Source organism: Indicator indicator, chromosome 10, assembly GCF_027791375.1.
Source record: "Indicator indicator isolate 239-I01 chromosome 10, UM_Iind_1.1, whole genome shotgun sequence".
Taxonomy (NCBI): Eukaryota; Metazoa; Chordata; class Aves; order Piciformes; family Indicatoridae; genus Indicator; species Indicator indicator.
The window spans coordinates 17,110,330-17,134,649 of NC_072019.1; the positions used below are offsets into that span (position 1 = coordinate 17,110,330).

At 50.8% G+C, this 24,320-nt stretch overlaps 1 protein-coding gene across 1 annotated transcript in view; it reads right to left on the minus strand.

Annotated features, from left to right (window-relative positions):
- ASTN1 (astrotactin 1) overlaps nucleotides 1-22,765 on the minus strand; it is a 61,643-nt gene extending 38,878 nt beyond the window's left edge. Inside the window, exon 1 of the mRNA XM_054384608.1 lies at nucleotides 22,465-22,765. Coding sequence (XP_054240583.1) covers nucleotides 22,465-22,765 — 301 coding nt within the window. The remainder of the gene's footprint in view (nucleotides 1-22,464) is intronic.
- Nucleotides 22,766-24,320: the final 1,555 nt, after the last annotated feature.

Consider the following 24,320-nt stretch of genomic DNA (forward strand, 5'->3'; position numbering starts at 1 on the left):
CCTGAGTCAGGGGTTAATAACAGTAGGAGACCACTAATTAGGCTATGCCTCATTCACCTGGTATCAAATGTGGCCCAGGTCCTTCATATCTCCAGGAGCAGCATCCTCCAAAGACCTTGGCTGATGCTTTCAACATAACAGCTGCAGCAACTCCCCTCCCAGACCATCTGCGAGGGGAGGGAAGAGGGAAGAAAAAGGTTGTAGAGGAGCAAACTGAGGAGAGGATGGAAGTCCAGATGAAGTTGCTGGAGGTGGGTGGATTTATACCTGCCGCAGTACTGATCATCCCAAATAAGCTCATTTTCCTAGGGAGAGCTGTCCCACCCAAAGCAAACTTAGTCCTTCCTCTGTGTCTCACAATTTTGGAAGGCAACACCTCTGCACCTCCCAGTTTTGGGAGGGAACACCTCTGTATCTCCCAGTTTTGGGAGGGAACACCTCCATCACAGCCCAATTCTGCACCTGACCTGGTGCAATGCTGAAACCATTGCCCCTGAGCTCAACATCAACATGGGCCCATTCTCACGTCCTTGTCTCCTTGCCAAGACCCAGCACTGTGGCACACAAAGTGAGCAGCTCTCCTCAAAAATTCACACCAGCATTTTGATGGAAAAAAAACCAGCAAAACTATGTTCCTTCTCATTTAGAAACATTTTGCACTAATAGACATCTCCAATTAGCCAAATGACCTCTGTCAGAGTCTCTGCAGGCCCATTGCATACAGCAGAGTGCAAGTTTCAACTTGGACTTGGATTTCCTCGTTAACATTTAAACCTGGCTTATTTTCCATCCGGAACCTGGCTGTGCTTTTATTTCACTTCCCCGCTAGCAAAGGCTTCTGCTCCATGTTTAAACCTTGCACTTCCTTCAAAGGACTCTAACAAGGCTAAGCAAGCCCTGACCCTGCACTTCTCCAAGGGTCTCCAATGTCTGAAGTAGGACAGCAGACCTTCCCACCAGGAACCCCTCACACTTTCTGTTGGGACCTCAGACCTATCAATCCAGATGTCAAGAAGCATATCCTGACATTTAATTCATTTTCACTTCTGAGGTTTTACTGACACATCTTTCATGGCATAATATTCTTGCTTTTATGGGCCCAGTTAAAAAAAAATCACATCCATCACTGACTGTCTCTATTTTATTTCCTTTTCTTTTTCCTTGTCTCCAATCTCCGGTAAGAAAACGAGCTCATTCTGTAGGTCATTCTGGCCTTTTCAAGACACTCCAGCTTCTTCCTACCAGCAAACACAAACCTCACTTTATCTATTTTATCTGTTAGGAACCTGTTACATGGCAGAAGGCACCTTGGGCAACGTTTCCAGAAGGCCCATAGACATGAAAGGATCTGATGCTCAACAAGGGTAAGGGTGGAGTACCTGAGGAGGAATAACTCCCTGCATCAGTACAGGTGAGGGGTTGAACTGCTGGAAAGCAGCTCTGTGGAGGAGGACCTGGAAGTGCTGGTGGACAACAAGTTTACCATGAGCCAGCAATGTGCTCCTGTGGCCAAGAAGGTCAATGGTATCCTGGGGTGCATTAAAAGGAGTGTGGCCAGCAGCAAGATCAAGGGAGGTTCTCCTCCCCCTCTACTCTGGAATATTATGTCCAGTTCTGGGCTCCCCAGTTAAAGAGAGACAAAGAGCTATTGGAGAGAGTCCAGCAGAGGCTGCAAAGATGCTGAGGGACTGGAGCATCTCTGTGAGGAGGAAAGGCTGAGAGACCTGGGGCTGTTTAGCCTGGGAAGAGCAGACAGAGGGAATATGATCAATGATGATCAATAGCTAAAGGGTTCTCACCCTTTAGGATGGGGCCAGTCTCTTTTCTGTGGTGCCCAGTAACAGGACAAGAGGCAATGGGCACAACGTGGAACCCAGAAGGTTCCATCTGAACAGAAGGAAAAGCATCTTTGCTGTGAGGGTGCTGCAGTCCAGGAGCAGGCTGCCCAGAGAGGTTGTGGAGTCTCCTTCTCTGGAGAAATTCCCAACCCACCTGGACATTGTGATCCTGGGCAACCAGCTGTGGGTGACCCTGCTTTAGCAGGGCAGGGTTGGACTAGGTGACCCTCAGAGATCCCTTCCAACCATGACTGATCCTGTGATTCAAGGAGGAGGCACCGGCTGTGTGTGCAGGCTCTCTGGCTAGGTCAGAGAGATCACCCCACCACCAGCTCTGCACCTGGGGCTGCTACACGTGAAGGTGTTAGCTGTCACAGCAAGGCTGACAGCTAACCAGGTTTCTCCTTGAAGTGCAGGGTGACTTTGCTTTCAGGAAGGTCAGCAAGGATTGAGATTTCCAAGCCGTAGCCACAGTTCAGCCTTGAACTGGGATTGTTGTCCTGAATCTGCCATAGTCCTAATTTGTCCCTTTCTTTAACAACAAACCCCTCCATTACTCCAGGAGTGACACTGTGCCACATGGGAGTGACATTCATTGGCAGAGTGAAGGGCACTGATTCATCATGAAACAGTCTGAGCTGACCAGCTTTGCTCTGCAGCTCCTGACCTTACAACGTGCCATGCCCCACTGCCCTGCTCTTCCCTGCAGACCCAAGGACGTGCCCAGCTGCACCTCTCTGATGACCCTTTCCAGGCTTTTTTCTCACCACATTTGTTATTTTTGACCCCAAAAAACTGGGGAAAAACCTGGCTACTGTGTATGGCTGCCATGAGCAGGCTGGGACAGCTGCTGGTGTTTGATTTTCACTCCTGTTTTGTTAGTTTGGCCCCATCTGCTGTGACCATGAACTACAGAGATGTGGGAAGAGAGACAAAGACACCTCCTAGACCAACACTTAGGATACATGGTCATGTAAAAAAAACCTATAGCCCCACACCATGACAGTGAACAAAAGCAAAATAAAAGAGGATGTGTAACATGAACTTCTGAGATGCAAAGTTGATATTTAAAGCCCAATAAGGACCACATTTCTAGCTGACACACAACCTTGCAATGCTACCTCTTCCAGAAAGAAGCCCAGGTCTCCAAAGAAAGAGCCCAAATGATGGAGAAGTTCCCAATCAGCCACAGAAAATTACTGCCCTGGCTAAATCACCTCCCAGCACATCAATGAGATGGAGAGCATGAAGCCCTCAGCCCAGATGGTGCTCACCTATGAGCAGTGGAGGAGGATGGCTGATGAACTCCAACACAGCAGCTATCACTCAGAAAAGGTGATGAACCAGAGAAGAACAACTTGGCAGAGGAGACCCAAATCTCTTAAAAAAGCCCTTTGTGCCTCACACAAATTACAGACCAGTAAATCCTACTTCTGCCCTGGACAGTTTGTTAGAGGAACTGGTATGTGTGTGGGTAAATATGGGTCGCCCAGCACTGTAAGCCAGTAGATAAGGATGATCCGCTTTGATGGAAGCATTTCAAAGAGCCCTTGTCAGAACACCCTCAAAGTTTCCCACGGCACCTTAAGTGGGGTTGGGATAAGAGGCAAAGTCCTCTTGATGCCCACCAGGTGGGGGTGGAAGAAGAGGTTGGTTTTCACAATGAAAGGAGGTTACCAAGAAGCCCCATGGAGATCTTTGTCAGGACCTCACCCGTTCAGGAACACTCTGCTTGCGGAAGCGAATGATAAAGTTGGTCACCAACACTAAATTTAGTCTCCACAAAGCTAAATCTGCAAAGTGTTGGAGGAAAAGTGGGCAAGGAAGTGGGCAGGTGAAATTCAACCTTGGTGAAAGTGAGGTGATCTTGAATCCTACAAGGGGTGTTCAGGTCAGCCATCTCGTAACGGAAAAGGCACCGCTTGGAAGGTTTGGAGGAGGGGTACAAGGAAGATGAGATGGCTTTGTGGAGAGGAGATAACAACTGCATGAGGACTCCTCAGCAAGAAAAACAAAAACTGAGCAGGGCCATGACCAAAGCCTGTAATAAACCCATGAAGCCAATAGAGCAGAGGGAAAGGCGACGATTGTTCACCATTTCTCGCTTTGCAGGGATTAGGGGTGCAAAAACTAACAAAAGGCTCTGTTTCATCCACCATGAAGTATGAAAGCTCTGAGAAAGGAACTGAATTCTGGGAAGAAAGAGCCACCAGCAGCTACCAGACTGCTCAGAAGCAAATCCCAACTTGAAAAAGCCCTGCAGCACAGACCTTGGCAGCATAGACAGGACCATGCTCTAAATGTTGTGTTTTTAACATATTTTTTTAACAGAATCACAGCGTGGTGGGGGTTGGAAGGGACCTCTGCAGATCATTCAGTTCAAACCACCTGCTAGAACAGTATCACCCAGGGTAAATCACCCAGGAACACGTCCAGGTGGGTTTTGAATGCCTCCAGAGACAGAGACTCCACAAGCCTCTGGGCAGCCTGGTCCAGTGCTCTGCTACTTGGGGGTGCAGGGTGGCTGCAAAGCTAGCTAGGTGCTACCCAGGACACCCTTTGAGCACACATCACATATCCACATATCATTTAGGAGCAGCTGAGACCTTCTGCTCCTCCAAGCAATGACTCACTAGGATAAAGAGACCCCAAGGCACCTCCTTCCCTTTGAGACCTCTCAACACCCAACTGGCAACAGCCCCTCTGAAACTCCAGCCTTCCGTGCTGTTGGATTCTCCAGATCCAAGACACCTGCCAAGATTACCTTCAGCTTTCCAAGCCAAGGCAGCAATTTTCAGGAGGAGGCAAAGGGCTATTTATATCCATCAGGGGCTGGCAGGGAAGGTAACAGGCAGTCACTCCAGCCCATCTGCCAGCCACTTAGAGAGACATCAGAGCATATCGTACAGGAGAGGTCAGGCAGAGGCGGTGGTGGGACAGGCAGGGGAAGGCACTGCAGCGATGACTTGGACTTCACTTCAAGGGTAAACTTCAGCCTGCTCCTGCAGACCAATTTGTTTAAGCACTCGTTGTGCCAAAGCCAAGAGGTCAGGCATATCAGTCATTATTCTGGACTTCTCATATCACTTGTTCCTCATCTTCTGGGAGGAAAGTGGAGTCTCCTTCTCTAGAGACTTTTAAAACCCATCTGGATGCATTCCTGTGTGAACTGCCCCAAGTGACCCTGCTTTGGCAGGGGGGTTGAACTCGGTGATCTTCAGAGGTCCCTTCCAACCCCTACCATTCTGTGATTCTGTGCTGGTCTTCTGGGACATGGGAGGGATGAGGTGGCCCTCCCAGGTGGAACCAAAATAACCCTTGTCCACTCTACTGCCAATAGCAGGGCCAAGAGTTTTTTCCAAGAGATCATTCTCCTCTTTCTCCCACCTACCCTGGAGGGACTGATGCTGATCCTGGGGGCAGAACAAATTCTCACCACTGGCCCCATACCAGGATGGAGAAGGCAGGCATAGGCTACTACAAACTGCAGCTTAATGTCTTCCATTTTCCTAACACTGCAACTCAGAGAAACCCCAAAGACCTTTGCAGACCTGTGTCCCTTCTCCCACTACTCAATAGATTCCAAGATCAGTAGGGGTTGGAAGGGACATCTGGAGATCATCAAGCCCAACCCCGCTGCCAAAGCAGGATCACTGAGGGCAGGTCATAAACTCTTTGGTGCTTAAGAGCCCCTCCTTGATTTTAAGCTCCACTCTCAAGTTTGTGAGAGGCTTTGAAAGATAACAGGGAGAAGGAATTAAGAAAAAAAAAAAAAAAGAAGGATGAAAGATGTAGAAGAGGACAAAGTTAACTGTACACCTCGAATTTATCACTCCTGAAAGAAGAGCTTGTCAGGAGGGCCAGAGCCCAGCCAGTGCACAGTGATCAATGGGAAGACTTTTGGGTCTAGTCAAGCTTATTTCAGATTTACAGGAACAGAAGAGAGGCATAAATCTGCCGCTGCCTGACGAAAATGGAGGTAATTAAATCTGCAGGTGTATATAATTGTCATACTGACGAGATAGATAAATCAGCAGAGCCAGCAGAACCACAAAGCCTCGTGTTGAGCACAGAACCTCCCCATGAGGAGGATAGGGGACAGGGCTGATGGGTACAGGACACAGCCCTGAGGACAACCATCTCACCTGCACAGACCTACCCATCACGGTAGCCACCACAACGTTCTCTTCTGTGACAGACCTTCACTAGATTGCCCACATGGGTATCAAAAGCAGAAGGACTTCCAGCACTTTCAGTGGTTGTAATTATCTGCAGACTCAGCCTGGCTACTGCAGTCCCTAAAGTCCCTGGACTTTAGGAGGATGAAATCAGGACCCTGCCCATTCAGATGGCTAAGCACGGATGCTACAGGGTGCTCCTGCAGCTCCAAGTCTGGGTGCAAATGGGGCATTGACTTCATCTTGTAGCAAATCCTCTTTTTTTTTTTTTTTTAACCTTTGTTATTTTGGGAACTTTGAAGCCTAATCTGCTCCAAGGCAGCTGTCTTTATAGGAAGGACAGAAAGTGCAGAGTGGGGATTTGAAACAGGGGGAGAAATAGGGAGGGGAAGAAATGGTGCTTCATAGCTGAGGTCTACAACAGCTCCTTCATCATTTCCCCTGCATTCCAACACTCAGCACAGGAGGCACTCAGGGCTCTTTAACCAGCAGCTACAAGACATCTGAATGCAGCCCAACACTGGTGTCTCCCATTTACCTAACACTGCAACCCAGAGAACCCCCAAAGACCTTTACAGACCTTCCCCACCATTCAATAGACTCAAAGAATGGTAAGAGTTGGAAGGGACCTCCAGAGATCACTGAGTCCAGGCCCTCTTCTAAAGCAGGATCACCTAGGGCAGGTCACCCAGGAATGCATTCAGACAAATCTTGAAATTCTCTAGAGAAGGAGACTCCACAACCTCTCTGAGCAGCCTACTCCAGTGCTCCATCACCCTTACAGTAAAGAAGTTTTGCCTCCTGTGGAGGTGGAACATCCTGTGGTCCAGCTGTATTCATTACCCCTTGTCCTATCACAGGGCACCACTGAAAAGAGACTGTCCCCTTCTTCTTGACTCTCAGACTTTCCTCATAAGAAAGGTGTTCAGTCCCTTCATTGTCCTCACAGCCACCACTGGACACTTTCCTGTCCCTGGACTATCCCTGTCTCTCGAACTGGGGAGCCCAAAACTGGACAGAGTAATAGGACACTCTTTGGTCCCCAACACAGCTGCTGAACATTCTTCCCAAGCCACCACAGCTCAGCCCTTCTGCCGTGCATGTCAGAGCCTCAGGGACACACTTCTTCCCGCTGTGCCAGGAGGGAGAGGAACATGAGGGAAGGCTTCCCCATCACCTTCACCAGCTAAGCCCCCTCACACGTGTCCACAGACTTCCCAGGTCAAGCACTATGTAGGTGCAGCAATTGGCTAATTAAAAATTAAGCAAGAGCTTCTGCATTGCAGTCCAAATTATGTAACGATGCTCCTCAGCTTCAGCACCCATCAGCTTTAACGTGATCACACAGCACCACCACCCTGCCTGCATCTACCTGCCTGGCCGCTCAGGCACTGCTCCCACGCCTGGCAGGAAGGAGTAAATCCCAGTGTCAGAACCACATTCACATGGGGGAGGGAAAAAAAAAAAAAAAGAGGGGAGGAAAATCTACTTATTTCTTACTCTAAGGCTGAAATCTGGGATGGCCAGAACAAAGAGGTTGGAGCCAGGATGCTCCAGCCCAGACAAGTGCTGAGCATCACCCCAGCCAAGACAACACCTCCACGACCAGGGGTTTCTTCCCCTTTTGCTTCTCCTGGTACAAAGGGAAGCAGCAACTCATCTTGGCAAACAAACAGTATTTCTGTAGGCAAACAAGATTAAATCAAGGTGAGGAGCGAGCTGCATTTTTGGTATCTTGAGAGCAAAGAGCCCTGCCCCACTCTGAGCATCATTGAGCTGCAAACTCCTGCACTGATGGCCACATCTTTGCTTTAACCCTGTGGGTTGTGAGGCCCCAAGAGCTGGCCTGCCACCTCCTCCTTTCCTTGGCCAGAAACCCACTGAATACACACGGCCCCTGCAGTGCCATTCCCAGGACACAGATGCTGCCATTCAGTGTGAAATCAGCAATTAACTCCCACTGTCAGCAACTCCAATGGGTGCTTTAATGGACACCATGCCCTGTGCTGGTGGCAACTCTTACTGAGCTCTCCTCTTGAAGCCACCAGAGACGCTGCAGCTCATACCCATGGCAAGTGACTCTGCCAGTATACTCCATCACCACTCCTAATGGCCCTTGATTTTGCATGGTCCCTCTCTCTCCTGCCATCATGCCTATGCTCTGACCTCATGGTCCTTCCTTTCCTGTCTTCCCTCCATCACCCCAACATTTTCCCACAGCTAGCATGACTGAGAGACCTGGGGCTGTTTTGCCTGGAAAAGAGAAGAGCAAGAGGAGCTCTTATTAATGTTTATAAATATCTGAAGGGTGGGTGTCAAGAAGAAGGGGACAGTCTCTTTTCAATGGTGTCCTGGGATAGGACGAGGGGCAGTGGATACAAGCTAGACCACCTTTACTGTAATGGTGACAGAGCCCTGGAACAGGCTGCCCACAGAGGTTGTGAAGTCTCCTTCTCTGGAGACTTTTGAGACCTGTCTGAATGCATTCCTGTGTGACCTGCCCTAGGTGATCCTGCTTTGGCAGAGGCGTTGGACTTGATGATCTCCAGAGGTCCCTTCCAACCTCTATCATTTTATGACTCTCTGACTGTGTTTCAGTCACAGGCATTCAGCAGCATATGAAAAGTTCTCCCTCCCTAGCATCAAGTTTTAGTTACAAGGAGGCCATAGCATCACCATCCCACATGGAGATGTGCACCACATCCATCCCAGGAACCTCTGCATGGCAGCCTCTGTGTCCATGGCATACCCTTTCACCTCAGTTTGTGCTGGGAGATGGTTGGTGAGCAGCTTGAGGCTGACTCTTCCAGCTGCTATGTGCCTTACTTGGCAAGCAAGAAAGGGAGAAAACATGTTAATAAAAAGCTGTGGAAGCCAGCCCAGGTCCAGGACTGACCAAGTGGGCTCAACGTCTCTGATGAGATACCATCACAGATGTTTCTACCATCTACTGAGGGGGCCACAGTATTTTTCCTGCCCATCAGGGTCCTGACTGTACCAGGAGTGCCACACACCCAGGAAGAGAGCAGCTCCTACTGAAAAGTCAATAAAATTGGTTCCATTTTTTACCTGGAAGGCACCATCTTGCTTGTGGATTCTTGGACACTGGCTAGAGCGGCACCTTGGGATGAGACCCCTGCAGGTCCTGTCTTACAAGCCGGCAGACACACTTCTAATCCATCTCTAAATTTCCAGTCCACGTGTCATGTCTGCAAAGACAAACTCCTTGGCCTGTCCCTTTGGCCAGCAAGAAAGCCAGCAACTCCACAGCAGTTTGACAGCTCCCAAGTCCCATCACTGCTCCTCTCCAGAGCTCTCCAGAGCAGCAAAAGCCAGAACCCAGCTATTTATGTCTCAGCAACAGCGGAAAGGTTGGGGAGATGCAGCTCTGGAATGGGAAAACAGCTCCACACCAGCAAAACCACCACTGGGAAAGCAGGGCCCAGAGAAGCTTGGGGCCAGCCTGGGGCAGTGGAGGGATGATGGGCTTCTCTGCTGAAAAGCTGATGTTTTCAGGAGCTATCCCAGCAGCTGTGGACACTGGGGACATCATTAGAGGAGAGGATGGGCCGAAGGCACAGCAGCAATTTAAAGTCTGCCCTGAGCCAAACTTAGCCCCCCTGGGACCCTGCAACTGTGGCTGCAAATTGACCCTGACATTAAAATTTGGGAACACAATGTCTCCTCTCCCAGGCATCTTCTCTTGCCCACTGAAGTCATCCAGCTCAGCTGATGCCAGCAGGACCCTCCCTGCCACGACACTACCCTTTTTGGCAGGAGAAAGGCCACCACCTCATGATGCCACACAGCCCTGAGCCACCCACCCCCATGCTGGATCTGTGCCCTGTATTCAATTCTCATATCCTGGCTACAGACCTAGGAAGAGGAGTTTTAAGCCTTCTGAAAACCCACACTAAAAATCCACCATGGGGTAGAGAAACCACAAAGGGAGGGCATTTGGTGGCTGCAGGGCTTTGGCACTGGGAAGTACCAGAAGCCCACCAGCCCAGGCTGCTGGTTCCCAGCACTGTGCCCTTCCTCTCTCGCTCCCCTTGGGATGTTCAAATTAATTGCCTTGTCTCCTGGAGCTTTTAGCTGGAACAAATAAAAGAAAAGGGGGGGGGGGGAGGGGTGTGCCAAAACCCATAATAAGGTCTACAGTTCCTCTGAGATACAAGAGCTGCTTTAAATTTGGAGGGTTTTTTTTCCTTTCTTTCTTTTTTTTTTTTTAAGCAGGTTTCCATGGTAACCGTCTCCCATCACACAAGAGCCTGTCCCCAGGATATTTCGGGGTTGCTAATATGTGCTTTCCCAAGCAGCACTGTGTTGTGACAGTGACATTGTGGCTGGGTTTACTGGCAGGGGAAGAGGGTAGGGGTGTGGGAGAGTGTTCCCAAAATGCCAGTTCTGGACAGACTGGAGAACTGGGCAAAGGGGAACCTAAGGAGGAGGTTTAACAAGGAGAAGTGTAGAGTCCTGCAACTGGGGAAGAACAACACCATGCACCAGCACAGGTTAGGGGTTGACCTGCTGGAAAGCAGCTCCACAAAGAAGGACCTTGGAGTTCTGGTGCAGAGTAAGTCATCCATGGGACAGCAATGTGCCCTTGTGGCCAAGAAGGCCAATGGTATCCTGGGGTGCATTAAGAAGAGTGTGGCCAGCAGGTCAAGGGAGGTTCTCCTTCTACTCTGCCCTGGTAAGACCACATCTGGAGTATTGTGTCCAGTTTTGGGCTCCCCAGTTCAAGAGGGACAGGGATAGACTAGAAAGCATCCAGTGGTGGCTATGAGGCTGATGAAGGAACTGGAACACCTCTCTTATGAGGAAAGGCTGAGAGACCTGGAGCTGTTTTTCCTGGAAAAGAGAAGTCTGACAGGAGGTCTTATTTATGTCTATAAATACCTGAAGGGTGGTGTCAAGAAGAAGGGGCCACTCTTTTCAGTGGTGCCCTGTGATAGGACAAGGGGCAATGAATGCAAACTGGAATACAGAAAGTCCTGCCTCAACATAAGGAAAAACTTTGTTACTGTGAGGGTGATGGAGCACCGGAGCAGGCTGCCCAGAGAGGTGGTGAAGTCTCCTTCTCTCAATACTTCCAAGACCCATCTGGCTGCATTCCTGTGTGACCAGTATTACATGATCCTACTTTGGCAGAAGGGTTGGACTCAATGACATTCAGAGATCTCTTCCAACAGCCATGATTCTACTAAGGTCCTACCTATGTGCAGTTTCCCCTGCTCATCAGGCAGGTCTTCATCCTAAAGGCCTCCAGCAGCCAGAAGATGGTTTCTGCTGGACTACAGAACAGTTTGGAGAGCACTCCCAAGGCAACACAGCCATCTCCAGGCCAAGCAGAAGCAATGTGTCTAACCAAGAGCACAGGCAGGGACTCTTCAACATCTCTTGCTGCCTTCTCCAGCCCTTCATCAACTCCTTTCCTCCACCAGATTAGTTCTCCGCTGGATCACCTCCCTGAAGCAGCAAAGCCAGCTCTCTGCATCCCCATGGCTGCTTGCTCTTGCCACGGTCTTTAGTGATCCTAATTACTGAAATGCCTCAGAGCCAGCCAGCAAAGGGACCATGTCTCCTCTTGCATTAGGGCTGCAGACCCCAAACTTCTGTGGCCAATGTGCCACCACCAGCTAGAGAGTCCCCTAAGGGCCCTTTGCTCTGCTTTCAATTACAAATGCTGAAAAAAGCCCTTGCTCATTCCCCAGCAGATTTCAGGCTCTGCAGACAGAACATGTGTCTGAGGGACCTGGGACTGCTTAATCTGGAGAAAAGGAGGCTGAGGAGAGACTTTCTCTTAAAGGAGGTTATATTGAGGGGAGAGTCAGTCTCTTCTCCTTGGTATCAGGTGACAGAACAAGAGCTACACCAGGGGAGGTTTAGGTTGGATATCAGGAACAACGTGTTTCCTACGAGGGTGCTCAGGCATTGGAACAGGCTGCCCAGGGAGGTAGAGGAGTCACCGCCCCTGGAGGTGTTCAAAAAGCATGTAGACATGGCTGGCACTCTGGACATGTTTTAGTGGGCATGGTGATGCTGGGTTGATGGTTGGACTTGACGATCTTAGAGGTCTTCTCAAACCTTAAGGATTCTATGATTCTGTGGTGCAGAACACAGGCTCAGACCCCAACCTGAGCCCACCATCACCAGCAAACAGGGCCCCGTTGAAAAGCAAAGCATGAGGTCAGCTTGGACCACATCCCAAAGCAGACCCCAAGGAGCCCAAGGTGAGCAGCCATCCTAGAACCACAAAAGTGTTGAGGTTGGAAGAGACCTTTGAGATGATCAAATCCAACCACTCACCTGGATCTCACAAGCCCACCACTACTACTATACCACATCCTTAAGCACCACAGCCATACACCTTTTAAGTATCCCAAGGGATGATGACTCCACAACCTCCCTGGACAGCCTGTTCCAATGCTTGAGAACACTTCCTGTGAAGAATTTTTTCCTAATATCCAACCTGAACATCCTCTGGCACAACTTGAAGTCATTTCCTCCTCTCCTATCACTCCTTGCATGTGAGATGACAAGAGGAAACAGCCTGAAGTTGATCACAAGCATCCCTGGCAGCAAAGCAGGACCAGAAACACCACCATGGCTCATGGGAGCAGAGGATGCTCTCTCCAGACACATTCTCAGCATGAAGCCAGAACCTGGCAATCAAAAATCTTCTCTTATCTAGACAAATCCCTTAGCGTGCTGCTGCTTGGGGTGAGCTGTGGGCCACAGCCAGACTGGCTGCAGAGCAGCCCCGAGCCCAGCAATTTGCAAGTAAAAGGACAACCAGTCTGAAATGACAGAGCTGTCACCATCCAGACACTGCCTTAATCCCACCAGGCAAAAACTCCTTCATTTGAAGGAGATGCCGAGTGAGATCATTTCAGAGCCTCCATTTGGCTGGCTAAGCAACCATTAAACATATAAAATAGGAGGAAATGGAATAAGATAGAATATAAAACAGAATAAAATAGAAAATAAAATAAAATAGAAAATAAAAGAAGAAAACAAAAGAAAAAATAATAAAATTAATAAAATACAAAGAATAGAATAAAGATAAGATAGAAAAAAGAGAAAATTTTAAAAGATAAAATTACATTAAAATAAAATGAAACAAAATAAAATAAACCAGAAAAAAAGAGAATAAAATTAAATAGAAATGAAATTTTAAAATAAAATAAAATAAAATAAAATAAAATAAAATAAAATAAAATAAAATAAAATAAAATAAAATAAAATAAAATAAAAGTGGTAGGAAATAGCATGTGTCCCACGATCAAATGCCACCAGCATGGGCAGAGAAGGGCAAAGGTAGGAGGGTGTCAGTGAGCTGTGTGCTTGTGTCTCCTCCACCCCTGGGACCACAGCCAGTTCCAATGGGTAAAACTTGCTGCTGCAAAGCTTTGGGGGTCTCTGAGGAGACCCAGGTGAGAAGCCCAGATCCAAAACTGAGGCAGATCTGGGAATGGGAGCCAGCCTGATCATCTCTGCCAGGATGCAGTCAAGAGAAGGCTGGGACGGATCAAAGAGGGCTGGGAGCATTACTCTGCACAGCCAAAAACTGGGGGCCAGACCCCTCACAGCCCCTCAGCTGAGCACTACTCCCCTGCCCACCACTGCTAGACCCTGATGTCCAACAGTGGACCATCAAATGTCCCCACGGCCACCCCCCCGCTGCTTTCTGGGTCAGCCAGATCCCTTTCCAGCCCCGCTGCCACTGGAGCCAGCTGGATGCGCAGTTGCCATGGCAACGGGTTCCCAGAGACAAAATCCCCATTTCTTATTTTTTTTTTCCTCTTTGGTTAAGGAGAAAAAAACCCCAAAATCTACAAGAGGCCCTCTGCAGCCGCCGTGCCACCAAAATCCCCACTCCCAGTGAGAGAGCAGCTCAGCAGTGGGCACAGCATGGGGGCATGGTGCCCCGAAGCATGGGGATGTGCACCCTGAGCCTCCCTCCTGACTCTTGCTCACCCTGGTGTGGTCATGGAGGACCCTCTGCACCTCCCAGGGATGCTGCTCACTTTTCTATAGCATTTTCCACTCTGGTCACTGGGTTTTCAGGGAGCTGGGGCTGGTGCTGGGATGTATCATGTGGAGGAAGGTGTGTGACCAGGCATGGGTACCTTGATGGCTCTGAGCCCTCACCCATTCTAGCCTCATCCTTCAGCTGAAAAAAGGGATGTGAAAAGGTCAGGTTTACATTACATGGTCAAGAGCAAGGGTAAGAATGGGGTCCCACCAGCAGTTTGCACCCAAATCCCATTAGATGAGCCTGTCCTGTCCCACCTGGTGCTCCCAGGCAGGTTCAGGGCAAGATGCATCCCCTCAGCAGGTCCCTCTCTTCTTTTCTGGAAGCTCTGCAAGCACCCAGGCCTTGGTGGCAGCCTTTGGGGCACACTGGCTTCTGCTGTCAGCACCAAGAGGACACTTCTAACGTGAAAAGCAAGCATCCCAGGGGAAAGGAGGTGCAGCAGCACTGAGGACTCAGTGATGGACCCAGCACAGAGGGCTGATGAAGAAAGGAGGAGGCAAGTGATGGGGAAGGAACCATCAACTATCTTACACTACAAACCAGGCAGCCAGCAGTGCTCTGGATCATCGAACCATATAACTGCTGAGGCAGGAAAAATCCTTTGAGATCATCAAGTCCAACCACTCACCAAGAGCTCACAATCCCACCACTGCTGCTAAGCCACTATCACTAAACCACGCCCCTCAGCACTACATTCACGCATCTTTTAAATACCTGCAAGGACAGTGACTCCAACACCTCCCTGAGCAGTCTGTTCCAATACTTGACAACCATTTCTGCGAAGAATTTTTTCCTAATATCGAATCTGAACCAACCTCCCCTGGCACAACTTGAGGCCATTTCTTCTTGTCCTGTCACTTGTTGCATGTGAGAAGAGATCAACCTCCACCTTGCTCCAGCCTCCTTCGAGACAGGTGCAGAGGGCAATGAGGTCTCCCCACAGGCTCCTCTTCTCACAACTAAAGAACCCCAATTCCCTCAGCTACTCCTCATAAGACCTCTTCTCCAGTCCCTTTACCAGTTTTGCTGCCCTTCTCTGGACACACTCCAGAACCTCAGTGTCCTTCTCATAGCGAGGAGCCGAAAACCAAACCCAGTACTCGAGGTGTGACTGCATCAGATACTATAGACAACATGCCACCATCAGCACCAAACACTCCAGGAAAGTGTAGGAAGAAGGTGGGCCCCCTGGATTAATGGGACATGTAAACCCCAAAGCACCCACCTCAGATTCACCCCACAGCAATAGGAACCAGGGTTAGGACCTGGGCCAGGCAATCAGCTTCTGGCAGCAGAAAGGAATTAAGCACATCCCACTGCCAGGGTGGGTTTTGCCAGTGGGCAGGAGGGCTGCCAAAGCAGGGTGTTGTGGGGTTCCCTACCCACCTCAGGTCCTGATAAGGGTGTGCTGGGACCAACAAAGCTCCTGGCCACCCTCCAAGCCACTGGGCAGGGAAGGTGCTGGCAGCCGCCCCCTCGGCCAGGCACGTGGAAGCATCGATCACACCGCTGGGTTTCAGTGTCTGCGACAGTGTCCAGGATCAAAGCCAAGTTCAATTAATGGCTCACAATCTTATTAGAGAAATTATTCCAGGATCTTGAGTAAAAGTCCGATATATCCACTCCATTCCATTAGTCAGGCTCATTTAGTAATTCAATCAATCTAAGCAAGGCAATTGAGCTCCTCTGGTATAATTTAACTCAGTTATTCTCTAGGTACTTAAGAATTTCTTAATATTTGCTCCATTATTTCACTATTACACCCATTTCCAGGTGCAAGGTTTGTACTTGGAGCAATGCTGTGGGTCCCAGGGTGGGACCAGCTCCACTGTAGCCTTCTGCTGCGCCACAGCCTCATGGCACCATAGAACAGAACAAATCATAGAATGCATCAGGATGGAAGGGACCCTTGAAAGGCATCTTGTCCAACACCCCCACAGTAAGCAGAGACATCTTCAACTACATCAGAATGCTCAGGACCCCATCAAGTTTGACCTTGAATGTCTAGGGATGGAGCCTTAACCACATTCCTGGGCAACCTGTTACAGTATTTCACCACCCTCATAGTGAAGAACTTTCTCCTAATGTCCAATCTAAGTCTACCACTCTCTAGTTTAAAACCATTGCCCCTTGTCATATTGCCATGTGCCTTTCTAAGCAGTTCCTCCCCAGCTTTCCTGTAGGTCCCCTTCACATATTGAAATGCTGCTCTAAGGTCTGCCTAGAGCCTTCTCTTCTCTAGGATGAACAACCCCAACTCTCTCGGCCTGTCTTTGCAGAAATGCATGGTCCTCTGATCATCTTCATGGCCCTCCTCTCGATGGGGACATGCCATGTGGAAGGGGAACTCCAGTGCCATACTGGGGTGCTCTCACCTCCTTTGGAAATACAGTTGATCTAGAGACCAGCACTGCAACACCCCGGACCCATTTTCCCACCATGGGAGAGCCAGGACCAAAGACATACCTTGTGTCACCAGCTTTGGTAACCACCAACAACACCCAGACCGAGGCGAAAGGAGTGGGGCCAAGCAACCTCCAAACAAAACAGGATGCTCTTCCTATTTGACGTGGAAGAACAAAAAGGAATAACGCAATCCTGCAGCCCCACGGCTCCTGCTGCGTTCCTCCGGGACCATTTAGGAGCTGGGGCTTGAAGGCAGGCAGGAGGAGACACCACCTCTCGCAGCCTCCAGAGGCAAGAAGACACGCAGGAGGTGGAAGAGAGCTGATGAGTGTCGCATCTCGCCGCCTACCCGCGCAGCCCGGAGGGAGAGCCGGGGCGGGCCAGCGGGCCGGGGCGGGCAGGCGAGCCGGCCGCCTGTCAGCCCGATTAGCAGCGTCCCGCATCCCCGCTGTGCTCTGTCTCACAACCCCACAACCCCCACGTCCTCTCCCATTATTAACCTGAGGAAGTCATGGCCAAAGCATTCCCCAGCACAGCCAAGAGCTTAGCTGGGATTTAACACCAAGAAAAAAAAGAAATTGATTAGATGTTTTGAGGAGATATTCAAGAGCAGTTAAATATGCCCAACTCATCGGTGCCTTTGAAAAATCTCACCCCTCTAAAAAATTAGAATCGATTTTGTATTTAAAAAGGAATCTATTTAATTTAAAAGTAAGATAATTTGAAATCATGACAGCTTGTATTAAGGCTGGAGTTTATGATAATCTATTAAAGTCACTGAAGTTAAGAACCTTCTCCCTTCCTCTGCTGCCAAGGCTCCCGTGAGGGTGATGGGGAATGGGGGAGTCAGGAGGTGCCCCCATTTCAAGGCACGGCACCTGGGCTAGAAACCAGCAAGGCAGAAAAAGCTCCTTTAGCTCCTTCACGCTCAGGGCAAAATAAAAGGGACATGAGAAACCATCAGTTATTTCAAGATGTTGAATTATCTGGTACCTGGAAAGAACCAGTTCGACCCATTGGCTGTGCTTTCTCACTCTTCAAGTCGATTTTACGCACAAAAAGATATTTCAAGACTTCTTCATTTCAAGATTTCAAGATTTTCAAATACCTACAGCACTTCAGAGAAAGTGAAGGAGCCAAAGACACCATCTTCTGCCTGTTTTTTAATTGCATCACAAATCTCCACTGAGCCCAAGGGGCTGTGGGAAGCCAGGATGCTAATAAATACCCCTCTCACCAGTTTATAACCTGCAAAGGATGGGGCCCCAAAAAAATTAGCAGCCTGCAGGAGTGTGAATCCAGTTAATGACATATCAAATGCAGCTGGATGCTGCCAAGCCAACCGGTGAGGAAGAAGGGGGTGTGAAGTTTAGTGGACAGGGAATATTGAGCTGCTAATTAGCATTTCTTAATGGCCTCCAACCAGCAAGACTCAGCATCCCTTCAGGAAAAAAAAATATAACTAATGCAACAAACACCAAACGAGATGAAAGGCAACAATTCCAAATGGAAGTTTCCTTGAGTTAAAGCAGGATGAAACCTTGAAATGTGGGCAGCCCAGCAGCCTCATCCCTGTTCCCATGTCTGTGCTTCTCCCTGAAAACCCAGGAGATAGGAAAAGCCCTGCAGCAAAATTATGGTGTCCAAGTCCCTTTGAAGACATGCATCTAACACCCTGTGGGGTTTTGTGGGTGTGAACATGAAAGGTGATGCACATGGGGACCACGTGGGCTGAGCTGCTCCTGAGCAGTGAGGCACTGCACACGCGAGAAGGCAGCAAGCACAATTAAAACACACTGTGTTTGTTAGCAAAGGGAGCTATGAAGCCCTGTCCAAGTGCCTCCCTCTGCCATAAACCAGAGATAATAATCCCCAAAACTAGCCCTCTGCCTTTGAAGGAACATGGGAGCAGCCACGAGGTCCTGAAGTTTGGAAGGGCTGAGCACCATGCAATCAACACACCTGCCACTGGCACCAGGACGGCTGGAGGGGGTTGAGACACAAAAATGGTGCACAGAGAGCAGGTAGCAAGCCATGACTCACCCTTTTGGGTAAAGATAAATACAAAGCTAAAGCTGTAGAGTAGCAGATCAGGACTAGCCAAAGCAAGAACATCTCCCCCAGCCCCAAGCTGAGCCACAGCTTGCCACTGCCTGCAGCGGAGAGAAGCAAATGCATGAAGGGAATGGATGCAGTAGACTCCCAGGTCAGGCAGGACAATCCCTGGGTTCCAATCATCCCCACAAATGAACCTGAGCACAGCTTGGCTCAGGAAGGTCCACCAAAATCCCTGCCACACCACCCACCAGCAATGAGGGGATGCCCACAGCCTCCACACTCATTGTTGATTATGTTACCAGAGCATGTCACCAGGGTTGGGGAGTGACAGCCATTTTTTGGGATGCTCAGTTCAATGCACACCCCCAGAACTTTATTGTCAGCAAGCAGTATATATAGCTCTCCAAAGACCCCAGCACATCTCCAGCTGGAGCAGAAACTCTGACCCCTGTGCACATCAGTAGGATGCTCAGCTTAGTCACCATGGCAGGGATGTGCCACCAAGGTAGAGGAAACCACACACACATCCACATGCTCCATGAAGGCTGGCCAAGGTTGACAGCACTTGAAATGTTTAGAGGAGTTTTGAAGCAGACAGCCAGGGCTGAAGAGCGATGGCATCTGGCCACCTTCAGGCTTCCCAGTCCTAAGTCTCTCCCAGCTGCTCCCCCTCACCCCTTCCCCTGCTACAGGCACCCTTTGCCACAGCAACCTCCCTGCACACTCCCACCATCTTTGTGTGGAAACTGAGGCACAGAGCAAACTTGAGGACGTTGCACATGGCAGAGCCAAGATGACTAACTGCCAGGAGCTCCTCTGCAGCACCACTGCCCCTCATGGTGCTCCCAGTCCAAAGGCAGGCCCTCCCTGGCCCACAGGTAGCACTCTGGGGTCAGGCCCAGGGCCCTGTCAGCCAATGGGGCAGCCACCCTCTCCTCAGGGACCTCTTCCCTGTACACAGGCCCTGGATCTGAAAAACAGCTAGAGGAGAAGGAGCAGTCACCCAGTTCCTTCCCAGTACAGACACCCTGAACCAGACCTGGCTCAGAGGCACAGAGGCGTGCGTGGGGATCATCCATTGCTCCCACACAGATTCAATCACAGAACCCCAACATGGTGGGGGTTGGAAGGGACCTCAGGAGATCATCAATTGCAATGCCCCTGCTAAAGCAGTCCAGCCCCCTGCTAAAGCCCATTACTGAATGTTCAAATGCAACAAGATGGGCACGGTTAATGGGTCTGGGGCTTACTGGGGATATTGCAATCAGCACTGAGTGAAGCAAGGTTCCTGGAGGAATGCTCAAATTCACCCTCCAGCCATGCACAAGCCTTATGGACATGCTGCAGCTGGTTCCATGGATCAACATAAAGTAGCCCTGTCCCCATTGAGTAAGCAGGTCCAGCAGCAATGCTCTCTGACCCATGGGTTCCTTGGGCTGGGGGCTCTCCAGCTCCAGAGGATGGAGCTTGTGAGTTAACAAGGCTGGGTCTTGCAAGACCTCTATGTACTTCAGGGCTTCTGCCATCCAAAAGCAGTGTCCAGGCTAACAATAGAAATAATAATGATGATGATAATAATGACAATAACACCACCACCCACATGGCAAAGTAGCACAACAACAATAATAATACCCACACGTGGCAGAGTGGCCATGCCAACTTCAAAACAAGCTCTTCTCTTGTTGGAGGGAAACGTAACATAGCATTTCCTAGGAGTCACCAGGCCAAAACCCTGGTGAAAAGGAGGCTCACAAGGTGCCCCTTTTTGCCAGCTCAGCCCCAGCATCCTGGGTGGGGCCACCTCTGTTTCTCCACGGCCCAAACTTCAGCATGATGAAGGTCATTCCAGCCCTGTGCACCCACAGGCTCTTGAGGGATTGATGCCCTGGGCAGTGATGCCCAGAAGACCACAGCCACCACTGGGACATCAGGGTATGCTGACTGACACAGGGATGAATATCCTCATATTTGTCCAGTGGCCATCAGCAGAAAGAAGCAGAAGCAAGCCCCTGATCACCATCAGTAGAGCAAGCCCTGGGTGCAGCAATTGCTTTTGGGGTGGATGGGTCCTTTCTTGTACTGCCCAGCACATGGCACCTTGCGGATCTGAAAATTCCCAGAGGAAATCCCCACAGTGCCAGAAAAGGGCCATGCTGGGAAGGCCCCCCACCCACCTAGATGCTCCCTGCTGGCAGAATCCTAGGCCCCAGGGCCCACTGGGGTCTGGCTTTCCAGGAGCAGGTCCAAAAAGGGCAAGGACAAGGGTCCACACCACCTTTGGGGCATGGAGGTGGCTTGGGACTAGCGGCCATGCCTGTGCATTCCCCTGCATCCGCCGTGCTGCCGCCCCGTTGCCACAGCAACGCTCTCCGGCCTCCGCCGCAGCATCCTGCGGCATCCCCCAGACCAGGGGAATGAGGGGCAGCACAGCCTGCTGACCCCTCCTCACACAGCCTCCACCCTCCAGCAAATCATCTCTGGGTGTCCCCACATACCCCTATCACCACCATGGCATCACCAGCACCCTGCCTACCTCTGCCAGTCCCATGGGAGAATTGGGATTCCCACACAGTGGCGAGTCCTGAGCACACACAGCACCCAGGACTGCTTGGGGTTTTTTTTCTCACAGAAAGGTCTGGGGGCCATGGGGGTGATAAAGCACTGGGGAGAACATCTAGGCTGGTGTCACCACTATACTCTGCCTGCACACAGAAGGGCAATGCCAAGCAAAGCAACATGCTAGTGCCTATTTTTTGGGCCCACATCCAGATGAAGGTAGCATTTTGAAAACTTCACAGGGTACCTGATGTGCTGCTGGAGCAGCAACGGATGGAAAAGGCTTGCAGGAAATGGGCACAGCTCCCATGGGGCTACTAGGGAAGTGATGATGATGCTTGCCCAGGGGTTACATGCAGGTGGTGGTAGGAAGCTGGTGAAGCTGAAAGCAAAAAGTCTCCACAACTTTTCCAGCTGGCGGCAAGGGAACCACGTCCCTGTGCACGAGGAGCAGAGGCCTTGCTCTGGTCCCAGCATAAACAATGGAGTAAATTATTGGGTTTTTTAGTGGAAGAAAACTGAAGAAGCCCATCAGATTTGGGCAGAAGTGCCTCGCGCAGCAGGTGAAGCACAGAGGCCTGGCTATAGCAGGTGGGAAGAACATGAACTATGTGAGAAGGCCAAAGCCCAAGACCTGTGGGCAGGAGCACTGGAGGTGGCACACACAGAGGTGAGATGGGAAACGCTGGGTACTGGAGTATTTTTTCTCCAGGCTGCAGGAAAGGTGACTCTGCTTGGGGACAGAGAAAGCCCTCACCTCCAGCCAGCCATGACTGAAGCGGACTGCAGGCCTCCTGCCAGCACAAGCCACCGGTGACCCTGCACCAAGCTGGAGACAAGTCTGTGGATGACAACTGGGGGTACACCAAGCACTTCAGGCCTGCAGCATCTCCACAGTTACTGGGACACTGCAGCAGGGTGAACTGGTACCAGGGTTGAGATGCTGCAGTGGGGTGAACTGGTACCAGGGTTGGGATGCTGCAGCAGGGTGAGCTGGAACTGAGGTTGAGATGCTGCAGTGGGGTGAACTGGTATCAGGTTTGGGATGCTGCAGCATGATGGACTGTCACCAGGGTTGGGGTGGTGCAGAGGGGTGACAAATGGGACTGGGGTTGGGCTGTTGCAGTAGGGTGAACTGACACTGGAGCTGGGATGCTGCAGTAGGGCGGCCAGTGCTACAGTCAGATGCTGCGGTGGGGTGAACCAGCACCAGGGCCGGGATGCTGCAATGAGGTGAAGCAGCCCCGGGGCCGAGAAGCTGCAGGGTACGGACCGCCGGTGCCGCAGGGAGGAGCCCCGCCGCTGGGGATGCTCTCTGGGCCCGCTACCGGGAGGGGACCCAACCGCGTACCGGCGCTGCCCGTAGGCCCACCCGGAGACCTACCCAGCACGAAGTAAGGCAGCTCCGTATTCTCCAGATCATCCACCACCACCATCTCGCCGGGGAAATCGTTGCGTACAGAGAAGAGGAGCTTGGGCTCGGCGGCCGAGGGGCCGTGCATGATGCTGAGGTCGTTCTCCCGCAGGAAGGGCAGCGCCGACACCGTGATGCTCTTCAGCTTACACTCCAGCTCCTTAGCCGCCGCGTCCGCCGCCGCCGCCGCAGCAGCAGCCTCGGCGGGGCCGCTGCCCGCCGCCGCCATGCAGCAACCGGCGAGCAGGGTACAGAGAGCGGCCAAAGCCATCTTGGAGCCCCGCCGCCGCGCTCCCAGCGCCGGCCGGGCAGGCGGGCGGGCGGCGGCAGCGGCGGCGAGGGGCGGGGACGCGGGCCCGGCACCTCCCCGTGCGGCTCGGCACGGATCGGATCGGATCGGCACGGATTGGATCGGCTGGGCAAGGCTCGGCTCGGTTGCCCCAGCCCCACGCTTTTCCCCCTGCCCTGCTTCCTCCGTTTTTTCCCAATTCTCTCGGTTTCCCCACTTCCCCTCTCTTCCCCCCCATTTTTTCCCCGCATCCCTGGGAAGTCCGGCGGGCTGCGGAGCGGTGCCAACTCTGCCCAGCCTGGCTGCCTTGGGCACATTCTGCGAGAATGTGAGAATAATTTGCAGGTAACGCACAGGTGAAATCTGAGACCTCTGAAATCCCTGGGGAAGTTATGGCCCTCCAAAGCTCCAGAAGAAACCAGAGACCTTCAAAATCTCAGCAGAAGTCCCAGACCTCCAAAACTCGAACAGAAGTCATGGACTTCCAAAGCCCCAGAAGAAATCACAGACCTCCAAAATCTCAAACCTCAAAAATCCCAGCAGAACTCATGGACATTTGAGATCCCAGCAAAAGTCCCTGACTTTCAAAATCCCAGCAGGAGTCATGGACTTCTAAAGCTTCAGAAGAAATCACAAACCTCCAAAACCCCAGCAGAAGTCATGGATCTCCAAAGCCTGAGAAGAAGTCATAAACTCCAAAGTCCCAGAAGAAATCATAGACTTCCAAAGCCCCAGGAGAAGTCACAGACCCCCAGAATCCCATCATGGATCTCCAGAGCCCCAGAAGAAATCACAGACCTCCAGAGCCCCAGCACAAGATACACGATTTCCAAAACTCCCAACCTTGTGTGTTAAAAAACCAAAACAAAACAGAACAAAATAAAATATTTGGAGTAGAAAAGCCAACTCCAAACAGACTGGTTCTTTTTGCAGTGGATACCTTTTATCTTCCCTCTCCTTACATAAGCTCAGAGTGGCACTGTCAGCTTCCCCAACCACCAAAGCTTTCTGGAGACACCTGCAGTTCTGCCATCAAAATGTTCTGCCACTAAATGTTCTCCTCTCCCAGTGTGAGGTTAAAAGCCCAAGCCCATCCCAGAAGGAACACAGGGCGATGCTGGTTTGGTTCTCCCCTCAATATCCTATGGAGCAGAAGGGCATCACCACACTGGACGCAGAGCTCTCACCCCATCACCTCCATGCCAGCTGCTTGTATGGAACATGGCTTCATCTTGCTTGATGCCTCCAAAGAAAACCAAACACAGAAGATGCATCTTACTTTAAAAATCTGCTTTTGGGATGGGTTTTTTTAGCAAATGTTTTCTCCTCACCTTGCAGCAGCTGCAAGGATTTTCTCAGTTTTCTCCTTGGTGAATGCCAGTTGTGAATCTTCACATACCCCATCTTGGGCTTCGTAAGAGGACAACACTATGCCTCAAACACACCAAGCAGACCCACCATGGGTGCTTTTCTGCAGACCTGTTGCTGGTTTGCAACAAGCCCTCCAGCCACTCACTGGGCAGGAAAGGCTTCGCTC